The sequence below is a fragment of the Centroberyx affinis genome, unplaced genomic scaffold (assembly GCF_046629955.1).
Source record: "Centroberyx affinis isolate AG114_WGS23_722 - 3 ecotype Tasmania unplaced genomic scaffold, CSIRO-AGI_Caff_v1 ptg001078l_1, whole genome shotgun sequence".
In the NCBI taxonomy this organism is placed as follows: domain Eukaryota; kingdom Metazoa; phylum Chordata; class Actinopteri; order Beryciformes; family Berycidae; genus Centroberyx; species Centroberyx affinis.
The window spans coordinates 235785-247871 of record NW_027279625.1 but is presented as its reverse complement, the minus strand read 5'-3'; the positions used below and the strand labels follow the sequence as shown (position 1 = coordinate 247871).

Here is a 12087-nt window from a genome sequence, read left to right as displayed (position 1 = left end):
ATTTAGGCCTTGCCTACACTGACAGATGAAAACTGATGAAACACCAAAGCAATGCAATATTAGTTATAGTTAATTTGTTTAGGGTGCAAGTAAACTAAACAGATTTTTAACCCTATTTAAGTCTTCTCACACATGCACAACATTGCAGTTAACAGCAGCCAGTCCATCAAAATATAGAAGTTGGTTGTAGTTCTCCTTGTCTCAGTCCTTTGTTGACAGATTGTCGATATAAAATTTCAATTTACCATAGCATATGCCAGTATAGTCTTATAGAAAATATCACCATTTGCTTGACTTTCAACCAGTGTCTGCCCAATGTTCCAAGCTCAATTTATTTTGATGCATATAGTTGCTCTGTGAAGTTTCTTTGCTCTGGGGCATGCCAGCAGCCGGCATATGCAGTAGTCTTATGACAGACCATGCTGTAGCCCCTCTGATCACCAGACTAGGTCATAGTGTTCACCAATTGGTCATGCTGAATAAAACCATTTTAAGCATGTGGTAAAGTAGAACGTGAACAGTTCTGAGGGACTGGAGTCGAATGATTTGAGCTATGGTTGAAGGAAAATGCATTGAGTCATTGTAGCATTTGAACCAGTGTCTTCTTCATATAATTAGGAGGATAGGGTTTTTGTTACAAAGGGGAAGTCATTGGAATAAAAAAAAAAAGGTTAGATTGTGACACAGCTGACCCAGTATGTGAGTAGGCTAGACCAATATTGTTTGGCTACATATTGACATAATATATAACTAGCAATCATACACTAATTTCAGTATCACCTTTTTATTTTCAATAGGTACTTTACAAACAGCCCCTAAAATCCTCCAAGGATCACATACAGGGGGGTTTAAGACAAGCTCCATACATTGAAGGCAACTATAGACCTGAGTCTATTATGAGTGTTCACAAACCATAGAAAACACTTCCCCTGGTGGCTAAGGTGTGTATTGTTCACATTGCAACCCTGAAACTCTCAAGCATCTAAACCTACACAATTAGAGCCTTTTAAACTGCTGTCTATATGCCTATATGTCAGCAGATTAACAGCAAAGGCAGACGTACAGTAGGTCTAACTATTGTATTGTTTATTTTAGTCACTGTTGAATTGTCGACATCACTATAAATGAAATGCTCAATCTGGCCATGCATGAGGTCTGGTTTGCAAACACCTTCACTGAGAGCCAATGCACAAGGACAGCTCTACTCCAATGGTAGATCCTATGGAATTCTTTGGTTAGGTCCCACAGCTGACAAGAGGAAGTGTGAAGTCTGTGCCAGTTTTGAGCTGGTGATTGGAGGTAGTGTCAGTCAGACACTGTCACATTGCCCTTGAGCAAGGCACTTAACTTCTCCTTCTCTGCCACCAGCAGCACTGCCACAGAGTGTAAGTGGATATGCAATAAAAGACAAATAAAGTTCTACTATACTCAATGCAGATACAATTATGGTCAGTCAGAATGGGTAACATTTTATGATTCTCAATAACTCATCAGTAATTCAATAACAATATGCAGTGTCAGAAAGAAGCCTACTAGTAGGTGCTATGCTGGAGCTATGCTGGAGCTGAACCAGGTTCCTGCCACTTCAAAATTAAATTTAGGCGGTAAAATAGTGGAAGTGAGTGGTGAATTTTGGAATACATCAACCACCAGGGCCGGTGGGCAAAAGTTACGTTTCCTGCACGCCCTGACTGTAATCACTATTCTCATTAGCTATACAATCTAAACTATCTGATCTGACAATCTTTATTATGCTATTTCAAAAGCTTGAAATACACCCTGAATTAATAAATGAACGAATGAATGAATGAATGAATGAATGCTTAACCATCTCTATGTACTTTGGCAAATTGGCATTCCCCCAGACAGACGACTCTTGGCTGTGCTCGACAAGTCCCTTTTTATTCCGCCGCCTCCTTGCCATAAAAGCGGCAGGGAGCTCATTGTGCGGAGTGATCTGATACGGACTACACCCAGGCGCTGCCTGATTGCATTGGCTTTCTTTGCTGCCCGAGCCTTGACGTTGGAGAACGTCGAAGTGTGGGTTAGATTGGAGACACTAAATTCATCTGTAGCCTATTCCAATTCGGCCGTCTCTGGCAACCTTATTTCTGAGGCTGTAGGGAGTTTTATATTTCATCAATTTCTTGAATATGTCTTGGCAAAGCTACGTGGATAACCTGATGGCCGATGGCAGCTGTCAGGATACCGCCATTGTTGGGTTTACGGACGCCAAATATGTTTGGGCAGCACACGCCGGTGGTACTTTTACCAACATAACGGTAAGATACTAAAAATAAGTGATTTTTGTGTGCAACTGTTCCGTTTGATAACTTGTTTGGTTGTATACCACACACGCAAACGCTAACAAGGCTGAATAGCGGTAAAACCATTACCTCGCGGGATCTAACTAACTAGCTAGCGTTAGCTAACTGTAGTGCCGTGCTAGCATAGCCGCCTAGCTAGCTTGTCGTTGGCCCGTCTCGGCTATTTCCTGGAAAGGAAACGTTCTTGGATTAGACCTCGTGCTGATCAGATAAGACGTTAGCTACTATGGCTTGCACACAGGAGCAAGACAAATCTACTGTTAACAAGTATTGGTTAAGAACTCAAAACCCCGCAAAAATTAGTGTCAGACACCCGTTTCAAACCAGCGAGTAGACGGTGTCTGGCTCGAGGGAGCGTGCATGCTTTTGTGTGCGGCGGCTTTGATTAGCTAAGCTGCTCGTGTACTGGCTAGGTACTGTTAAGAAGACTAACGATGGGTGAAGTTTGGTCAGCCAGTGATTAATTCGATTTTTTTTTTTCGCGAGGTATTTATCTTTTGAATGACAGTTTTTTTTTTTCCGAGGTATTTAGCTTTTGAATGACAGTGGTGGTGTGTCCCCCCCCCCTTCATTCAGATAGGTGGTATGAGAGCTAGTCCGCTACTTCCGCTATTCACTACAGGCAATGGTGGCAAGCTAACGGTAATAGTGGCAGTCAGATGCATAGTCTTTCACAAGTTTTATATCCTATGCTAACAATAACAACAATGTTGTTTTGCCGGTTGCTCATTACTATTGACAGTGTAACCTCACCCGAGCGGATTTCTCAATGTCAAGTTAGATTTGTTGCATTGCTGTCTCAAATTAGCAGTTCTCTATAATGGTGCTGGGACAACAGTTTACTTAATGGTTGAACTATGCATATCATGATACACGTGTGTCATACTCACACATTACATTGCACCCTTACATTTGGAGTGATGTTGCTGCTCATGTAAAAAAAAAAAGCTGGCAGCTTGTCCTGCTTATTTGTTATACCTGTCTGCAGATGTTACTACTTTGACTGCAAAAATGCCCTAATCCTGTGTTTTATTTCTGTGTATTTCAGTCTCAAGAAATTGATGTCATTGTTGGAAAAGACAGGGAGTCCTTCTTCACCAACGGTCTCACTCTGGGCTCAAAGAAGTGCTCAGTCATCAGAGACAGCCTCCACGTTGACTCTGACTGGACAATGGACATCAGGACAAAGAGCCAAGGAGGAGAGCCTACGTACAATGTCTCTGTGGGAAAGGCTGGCAAAGGTAATTTTTGTTATTTTTCAGGTATATTATTGCAACTAAGTCTGTCATAGAATGTTGTTGTTTTGTTTTTTTTAGATTGTAACAAACCCATGCTTTTTTCCTTTTTGAGAAAACATCACATGGGTATGAGAAGCTACCTCACATGACTTTTGTGGCTTGCAAAGGAAGCAAAATAAAATTGAGTCACAGCATCATATGATGCTTTCAGGCAAAGCTCATGGATGCAGGTTTCTCAAGTCCAACTATAAAGTAACTTGAGAGCCCCTGAAGGTTTGCATCAAAAACTTCATGTAAGCCAAGGTTTGCCTACTCCAGTCTGTCTGCCTTTGTGGTCCTCAGTGACTGATAATTGCGCTCAAAACCAAAGTCTGTTTTCCTATTCTTTTTTCCTACACTCCTCCCTTTTCTGTTCAGTACTTCCTTTTTGTCACTCTCCTTGCTCCCTAATAAGATGCATGTGAATTTTGAAAAACGATGGTCAAAAGAGCACAACATTGACAGTCCCCTAGGCTATTGCTTAATGCATATACCTCCTATATGCTATAACAAGTGCATTGAGAATGCTACAGTGTATATATAGATAGATGTATACATCTTACTCAGTGGCATGCGTTTCATTTTTTGTCACCTTGATTAAGTAAAGCGAGGCAATCCCTGCTTGAGTGCTGTAGCTTCTAACAACAAATTGTTTCTTTGCAGTATCCTCTGGCTTGTCATTGGCTTTCAGCTAACAGTGACCTACTGTTAAAAGCAGAGATTAGTACAGGGTGTCCTGACCAATCAAGCATGCTCATCTTCCCTGCAGCTTATAATTGTTACAATGACACAAAATTACAGCAGTTTGACTGTATACTTCCTGATGACGGAATTCCTTACTTTGAATGCGTTTCCTATACCTTTCACTCCTCTAAACTTTCCCTTTTCTATCTCTTCTCTTTCAGTTTTGGTTCTTGTAATGGGCAAAGAAGGGGTCCATGGAGGCGGATTGAATAAGAAGGCATACTCAATGGCAAAATACTTGAGGGATTCAGGGTTTTAATGTCGTCAAGCTCGCTTAGTTAAATTTGAGGGACAAAAAGAAGAGAAAAGAAATATTGCTGTTAAGATTTCTCCTGCAAGCAGTCAAAATGTCTTGGAAACCTTTAATAGCAATGAAGAGTGGTGGTGGTAAGATCCTATGTCACCTTTGTTCCCCCTTTCATAGTGTTGGGGGAGACTCTTCAATTTTGTTCATTTCTCTTTTTTTTCCTTGTGTGCTCCAGCATTGGTTGTAGTCATGGGAAAGGAGGGGGTCCATGGCGGACAGCTCAACAAGAAAGCATATACCATGGCTGATTACCTGAGGAAGTCTGGATATTAAGCAACCTCTCCACCCATCCATCTACTTAGCAGCTCACTCCCACTCACCCCATTGTGTTGACAGTACTTCCGGGATTAGATAGCATACAATGTTACTTCCTCCCCACAGTCCACTTTTTATATACAACCTTGTTTTGTTTTATTTTGTCCCCTCCCCCCCCCCCCCTTTTTTTTTTTTTTTTTTTTTTTTTTTGAAACCTTCCCCACTTTAACATTGTACTTAACACTCACTGTTTTTGGCACTACAGTAATGGCATGTTCATTGAAATGGTTTAAATGTATATTTACCAAAAGAGAAAATGTGCAAAAAAAAAATTGATCAAAGGTGTAATAAAAAATGTAAAACAAATTTGGACTCGCCTTGTATAAACAATCACTTAGCAACTGGCAAATGTTCAAAGGGGAAGTAATGGTGGAGGTAATTTTGCAGAGTGATGCTTTTTTTGAGCATTACTAAGAGATGCCGGGTTCACATTGTGTTCCTTTTCATCAGCATGTCGGCGTTAAAAGTTGCATGCATACCTTTTTCGCATACAGAGCTCAACCCTTTCCCTCCCCTGCCCAAGCGTAGATATTCCAGCCAAAATCATCTGTTCATCTGCCTCTGTCTTCAAGTCTTTTACAGCACCATTAAAGAAATGATGATTTCCTCTGACAAAGTCCTATGTGTGTACCACTTGGCCACCACTCTGAGCGCACCTCTTTATGTTGCTTACCTTCCATCACATGCTTTTGCTGTTGTACTTGAATGTGGTCTTAAAAGTTAATGTGGTGTTGGGATATTGTTTGAGTGTAGTGTAAGGTCAGCATTGCAGAGGTCTCAGATATTTCCATGATACTTCACATCCTGGAGTCTCCGTGGACTTTCCACCTCTGCGACAGCTCAGACATTTGTCAGCCAGCTCCTGCTATTTGTAATTTGGCTGCCTATTTTTGGCAGTATATCACTACACATCCATGTTGTGTGAAGTCATTTTTTCCCCCCTCCCCTTTGGACCAATTGTCAATTTAAGAGGATTTTCAGAATTGCTTCAGCTCATTGTGATGGATGATTGTTGGCATCACTTATTTGACTGTAAATCATTAAGACACTACTTCAGATGACTGTAAAACATTAAACTGCTTCTTTAGATAACTTTTCAACAGTAATTGGTTTTCCTGCTAATTCCAGTCCGTTAACTGATGAAACGGCAGCCTCATTTTCCAACATTATGAATGCATTTGACTGTAAACACAAGCTGTTGGGCTCCAACAGCTTGGAATTATTTGCCTTGTGCTTTAGTCATCAAAGGTGTATCAGAAACTGTCATAGCACGGTACTTAGAAGTATATTAAAAAGAAAAAATGATGCTGTGTACACTAAACTTATTGAAAATGGTGTTGGTTGGAATAAGAACATTTGTAAGTTGTCTTGTGAAAACTTTCTGAGAATAACTGTGTATTCTGTGCCATAAAATCGATCTGATCTGTTGCTACTGTGAGTTGGATTTTTAACTGCTGCCCCAGCAAGAAGTAACTTTTAATGGCACTTTCCTAAGGGATATTTTGGCATCAGTAATAATCTACAGGCTTTGTGGAATATGTACAGAATTAAAAGAGACAGAAAAATAATTTTGCACTATTTTGTCCTTTGTTTTGCATTGGAACTCGTTCTACTACAAAATCTGCATTTTCAAAAATGGGGAAAATGCCATGAATTGATGAGACAAAACCTTGTTAACAGACAGATCAAATAAAAGTTATTCCAACCAGAGGTAAAGGCCAGTATGTCCTGTCTGTTGCCTTTGAGTACAATGTTGTATGTGTGTGGACTGTTTATCCAAGAGTTGCAATGTAGGAGTGCAGACTGTGTCAGTTCTACAGTTTTTGGTTTGCTATTCAACCACTCTACTCTGAAGTAAGGTAAAAGTGTTTCCAAGGCCCAAGAGTATTCAAGTCTTTATTCCAACCAAACTCTAGAGTAACTGATTTGACTGATCAGCACACCTTCAGCCAGCAAGAAGGAACTAATCAGTGAAATTGGCTGGTATAGTGTTTGTTTGAAATGAAGACATGCTCTTGGGCCTCGATGGCACAAGGTTGAGAGCCACTGATAGGTCTCATCATTTATGGGCATTATGTGTATGTAGGATACAGGTGCTTTTGAGACAGAGTTAATTGCAATTTGGGGTGGAGGTGTGGGTCACCGCCCCTGTTCATCAGGGTCCTCAAATACTGTGGCTGACTCATAGAAATTAATTCCTCAACTCTTTATTGATTACATATTACTCTTGTGGGAGAAAAATGTCCTTTCCTTTTTACTGTTTAAGTCTAAGAATAATACAAAACGGGTGTAGTGTCACACAGGATAGCCTAGTTGATAAACTGTATGTATAAACCTACTCCTTGGTACTCACACCCTGTTGTAGGCCTAGTTTATGATAGTTTATGCCAAATGCTACAGAGGAAAATCTTCAACCCAACTTTATTTTTTGGGGGTTTTTTTTCATGATATGCCGTCATTGGTGGGAAATTGATTAGTTTGAAGGGGAACACCACTCATATGCTATTCCAGTGGTCTCGGATAGCTCAATCAATAAACTATTTGTGAACATGAACATCTTTCTCTCAAAGCCAGAAAACAGAATTAAGACTCAAACCTCTGTTGAGGTATTAAGTCTGGGGCTCCAAAGGAACGGGACGCTCAACTTCACAAACACACAATGTTCCAGTATTTGAGTGGTGGTCTTGATTTTATACCTATAATGTCAGTTCTGCAAGTCATTTCACAAAATGTTGCCAGGAAATACACCTTGGTGCTCCCCCAGTCACCTGCATCATCTTTCTGATTCCATCCGGTTCAATTCAAAGATGCTGCAAAAGTAGGCCACTGATTCTCAAGGCAAAAACCCCCCAAATATGAACAGATTGGGTTAGCAACCATAGCAATGTAACATTAACAGCAGGTCAAATATATGAAATGAATTTATTTATTAGGCTAATAATTTGCACTTCCAACATTTCTCCCATTGTTTTCTTTATTAATTTTGACATGGTAATACATATTTTGCCTTTTTTTATTCTTTTTTTTTTTTTTAATTAACTGTTTCTTCATTTGTAGTGATGGGCCAGCTACAGACCTGATAACCAGTGGCATCATGAGGGCGTTGTTTTCAAGTTGTTCGTAGGCTATGCCTATTCACAGTTAGGACATAGCCTATACTGATTTTACTGTCCTAGACCAACGAATAAAATCTAGGCATTCATAAATGACTGTTATTCCCTTTAAACAGACAAGAAAAGAAAAGAAAGGGGATTAGGGATTTAAAAAAATTCTGAGACAAGACCCACCCCACAGAAGTAGACAACAGAATTAACTGAAGAATGAAAACGTCAATATCAAGCACCATATTCTACTATCTGTTCGATTCATATAACTTATATCTAGGATTTGCGGATGAAGGTATCTGAGAGGATGCAGTGGCATCATGTCTATTTTTTCTTAGCGAAAAGTTGTGTATGCGTGACATAGACCTAAATGTTAAGGCTAAAGCAGAAATAGAAACATACAATACGAAGAATGCCAAATAATAACATAGAATAATAAACTTTTATCTTTGTTCTCTATCAACTTTTAAATTGTTGATATGTCTTTCATGTTAAATGCCACATCTATAATTGATATAAAGATATTTCCGACAGCCAGACAGGGTAGGTCAACACCTGTATTCATCTTTCTTGCTACATTGTTAGGTGTTTTGGGAATCTGAGTTGAGACAAATTAACGCCCCGCCCTTAATTGTATAGGTAACACCTGCGCCGTAAGTAATCAGGCCAACGCACATCTCCCACCTTTATAGTCATTTAGATAGAGCAGAGTTTAGCTTTTGCGGCACACTGCTGTGGCGATCAGGCGTGTGTGCACTGTTTTGTTTTTTAGGTTATTCCAATGGAGTGTAGAAAGAAAGGGGGCTGTAAGTTTTTGCTATGTTTAGGACTAATTGTGGTTGCTACTTCACTTTGCCATTGCACGGAACCGATAGGGATTCAGACATCGGACACACCCGTTGCTTGGACACTCAAATCAAGAGAAAACTCGACATTAATTCAAGGTAACGGTAAAGGAGGTGGTTCGGGTGATCCGCGCCATGGAAGGCTCTTAATTGGGAGTCAAGGTGCTAAACTCAAAGGAATCAAGTCCCTAAAGAAATTATTGGATGCTGATGCAGATTATCAATCAGACATGGGTATGTGAAATTGTTTGATTATAATCCTCCCCAAAATGCACATTTAAAATATACTGACAAATTTTACTAGACCTGTAGCATTTTGAAGGTATTGAGTCCAACATATATTGTATACCAGTTAATTTTTTATTTGCTGCTTTCCAATCTACTGGCTCCATCAACATTAAATCAATTAAATAAGGACTGTAGCTGTATGAGCATATTTGGCTTATTTGTAAAGGTTGGGAGGAGCCTAAGCACCATAAAGGGCAGGTTGATGGCTCTGTGAGGCAGGACAGTGCAGCAGTGGAGCGGCTACTGCAAATGGAGCCAAAGGTTGAATGTACAGGAGACTCCATGAAGCTGAAGGTCCAAGATGCTGATTCTACTCCCGGATCTCTATTGTTTGTGGACAGGGGCAAGTATTCATCCACCTGTGCATTCATGTATTTAACTGCTTACCATTCATGCATTATATACTTTATGAAGTAGGCTTATGCGGAGATCATAGTTAAGTGAGTTCCTTATTGCCATTGACACCCCTCTGTTATATTGGTTTAATTTCACAGGAAGTCACCTGTCTCCTCTGCCTCTGTCAAAGTTGCCATCAAGCTGTGGTTACACCATGAGGTCATCATGGAGGAATTTGGTCTTGGTTGCACCTTATGATGGTTGTTTTGTCACTCTTGAGGTGGGATACTTTTTAAAAAGTGTATAGGTAGATGGAATGATGGATAAGAGAGCACACTTAACTCATGCCATTCTTGACTCAAAGTAAAGTTTTTGTTGCTGGCCTTCAGGAGGATAGCTACGTTCTCCCATTGCGTTGGTGGGGTTTACCAGTGAGGATGTCATGCCCTGTCATGAGACAGTCTTCACCTAACCCTCCCATGGTCACCTGCCATGCTGAGGGCATGGTGGTGAAAACTGAATGGGCCATCTCTGTAAATAAAATTAAAGTAAATTGTAAGTACTCTCATTTTACACTTCTACCTTTGTTCTTTAAAAAAAAAAAAAAAAAATTCTACTTCATGGTATCTATGGCATTCTGCAGAGGTAAAATGATTTGTTTATCTTAAGGAACATGGGCTTGGCAGTAATGCAGCATTTTTCATCGTCTTGCAGTGACTGGTAATTGGGAGCCACTGATGACGGTTTCATCCAGATGTGGGTTCAGTGTGGTTGTTCATCCTGAAGGTGTGGTCATCTCTGCTCGCTATGCACCCTGTGTGGAAATAAAGGTATAGCAGTTTATGTTCTGTTTAAGTGAGTTTTCCCTCTTTAACTGCTTACTTTATTTAACCCTTTTGGGGCTTGTGTTCCAGGATGGAATGTTCACCATTGACCTGGCTGGAGATGGAGAAATTAAAGTTTCCTGTCCGTCAATGTCACCACTTCATCCTAAACCCACACAAAGCACTACAAAAAGTCCAAACCAGCAAACTACAATGCCAAACAAAGGGGTATACCCCTCTCACCCATGGAGCCCTCATCCTCTTCCTTCAACCCATGCTCCTCACCAAAACCCCAAGATTCCTCCACAGCCTGCCATTCCCCAGGTTCCAGTTTACCCTCAGTACCCTAAGATACCTAACCAGACCCCAACTCAGAGGCCGCGGGATATTGACCAACCTCCCAAACAATCCCAGTGGCCTTATTTCCCTTTTTACCCCAATCCTTTTCACCCTTATCCTATAAAACCAGACACTCCACCCAGGCCTACACCTGCTGTACAGCTGCCTCCTCATGTAACCCAGACAACGCCTCATGTAACCAAGATACCTGATGACCAGCAGTCCCAAAAAACTGTACCTCCTACAAAGTCGGCGAATACCCCTGAGGGACAGTTATATCAGCTATTGCATCCCTTTCCATTTTACCCCTGGCCAGCCCAACCTGAAAAACCTGCTGTACTGCCTCAAGCCACCCAACAACCTAAGGGCCAAGTTGAACAGCCTTTTTACCCATATCCATTTTATGTTTGGCCATCTACCCCTGACACCCATCCTGTTGTTCCTGCTCAGAAGCCTGAAGTACAACCTACACCTACTACACTTCCTCCATTTACTCAACCCCCTAATGGCCAAATGCAGCCTTTCTACCCTCATCCATTTTATCCTCAACCATCTAAGCATGAAACTCTTCCTACACAAAAACCAGCCGAACCACCTGGGACTTCTCAGAAACCTCCAGTAACCCAGTACCCATTTCCTTTCTACCCTCAGCCACCAGCTTCTGAAGTGCCTCAGGGTCAAGTGCAACAACCGCACTACCCACAGTATCCTGAGCCATCTAAACCTGAAAAACCTTCATCTGGCAAACTTCCATCTTCACCAGCCACTGAAGCACCATCTCCACCAGCCACTGAAGCACCATCTCCACCAGCTACCGAAGCACCTCAGGGTCAACTGCACCAGCCATTTTACCCATATCCATTTTACCCATATCCATTTTACCATCTTTCTAAACCTGAAGGTCCTTCTGAGAAGCCTGTGCCACCTACACAGCAAACCCCTAGCCAAATGGCAAAGGGCCAAGTACAACAACCTCTCAACCCACTGTATCCTGAGGCATCTAAACCTGAAGCCCCTGAAAATCCTTCACATGGCATCGTTCCTCCAGCTCCAGGTAGCCAACCTTTCTACCCTCAGCCACCAGCTTCTGAAGTGCCTCAGGGTCAAGTGCCACAGCCATTCTACCCATATCCATTTTACTATCCTTTTAAGCCTGAAGGTCCTTCTGAGAAGCCTGTGCCATCCACACAGCAAATGCCAAAGGGCCAAGAGCAACAACCTCTTGACCCACTGCATCCTGAGGCATCTAAACCTGAAGCCCCTGAAAATCCTTCACCTGGCAAAGTTCCTCTAGCACCAGGTAGCCAACCTTTCTACCCTCAGCCACCAAAGCCGCCAGCTTCTGAAGCACCTCAGGTTCCAGGTAGCCAACCTTTCTACC

General features: G+C 41.4%; 1 protein-coding gene across 2 annotated transcripts; it reads left to right on the top strand.

The window, feature by feature from the left end:
* The first annotated feature begins 1939 nt into the window (after positions 1 to 1939).
* Positions 1940 to 6680, top strand: LOC139647395 (profilin-2-like). 2 transcript variants are annotated; one of them, XM_071523290.1, is made up of 3 exons: positions 1940 to 2282; positions 3376 to 3568; positions 4510 to 4800. In XM_071523290.1, exons 1-3 carry the CDS (start codon positions 2154 to 2156, stop codon positions 4605 to 4607), a joined length of 420 nt encoding a protein of 139 aa, XP_071379391.1. In that variant the 5' UTR covers positions 1940 to 2153; the 3' UTR covers positions 4608 to 4800. The 2 variants fall into 2 exon arrangements, with proteins under 2 accessions (XP_071379391.1, XP_071379390.1); XM_071523289.1 differs by lacking the exon at positions 4510 to 4800 and adding an exon at positions 4831 to 6680 and having other exon boundaries at positions 1947 to 2282.
* Positions 6681 to 12087: the final 5407 nt, after the last annotated feature.

Coding starts and splice junctions, on each gene's coding strand:
- LOC139647395 (XM_071523289.1), top strand. CDS start 2,154: ATGTCTTGGCAAAGCTACGTGGATAACCTGATGGCCGATGGCAGCTGT. Junction 2,283..3,375: donor GTACTTTTACCAACATAACG/GTAAGATACTAA, acceptor TGTGTATTTCAG/TCTCAAGAAATTGATGTCAT. Junction 3,569..4,830: donor TGTGGGAAAGGCTGGCAAAG/GTAATTTTTGTT, acceptor TGTGTGCTCCAG/CATTGGTTGTAGTCATGGGA.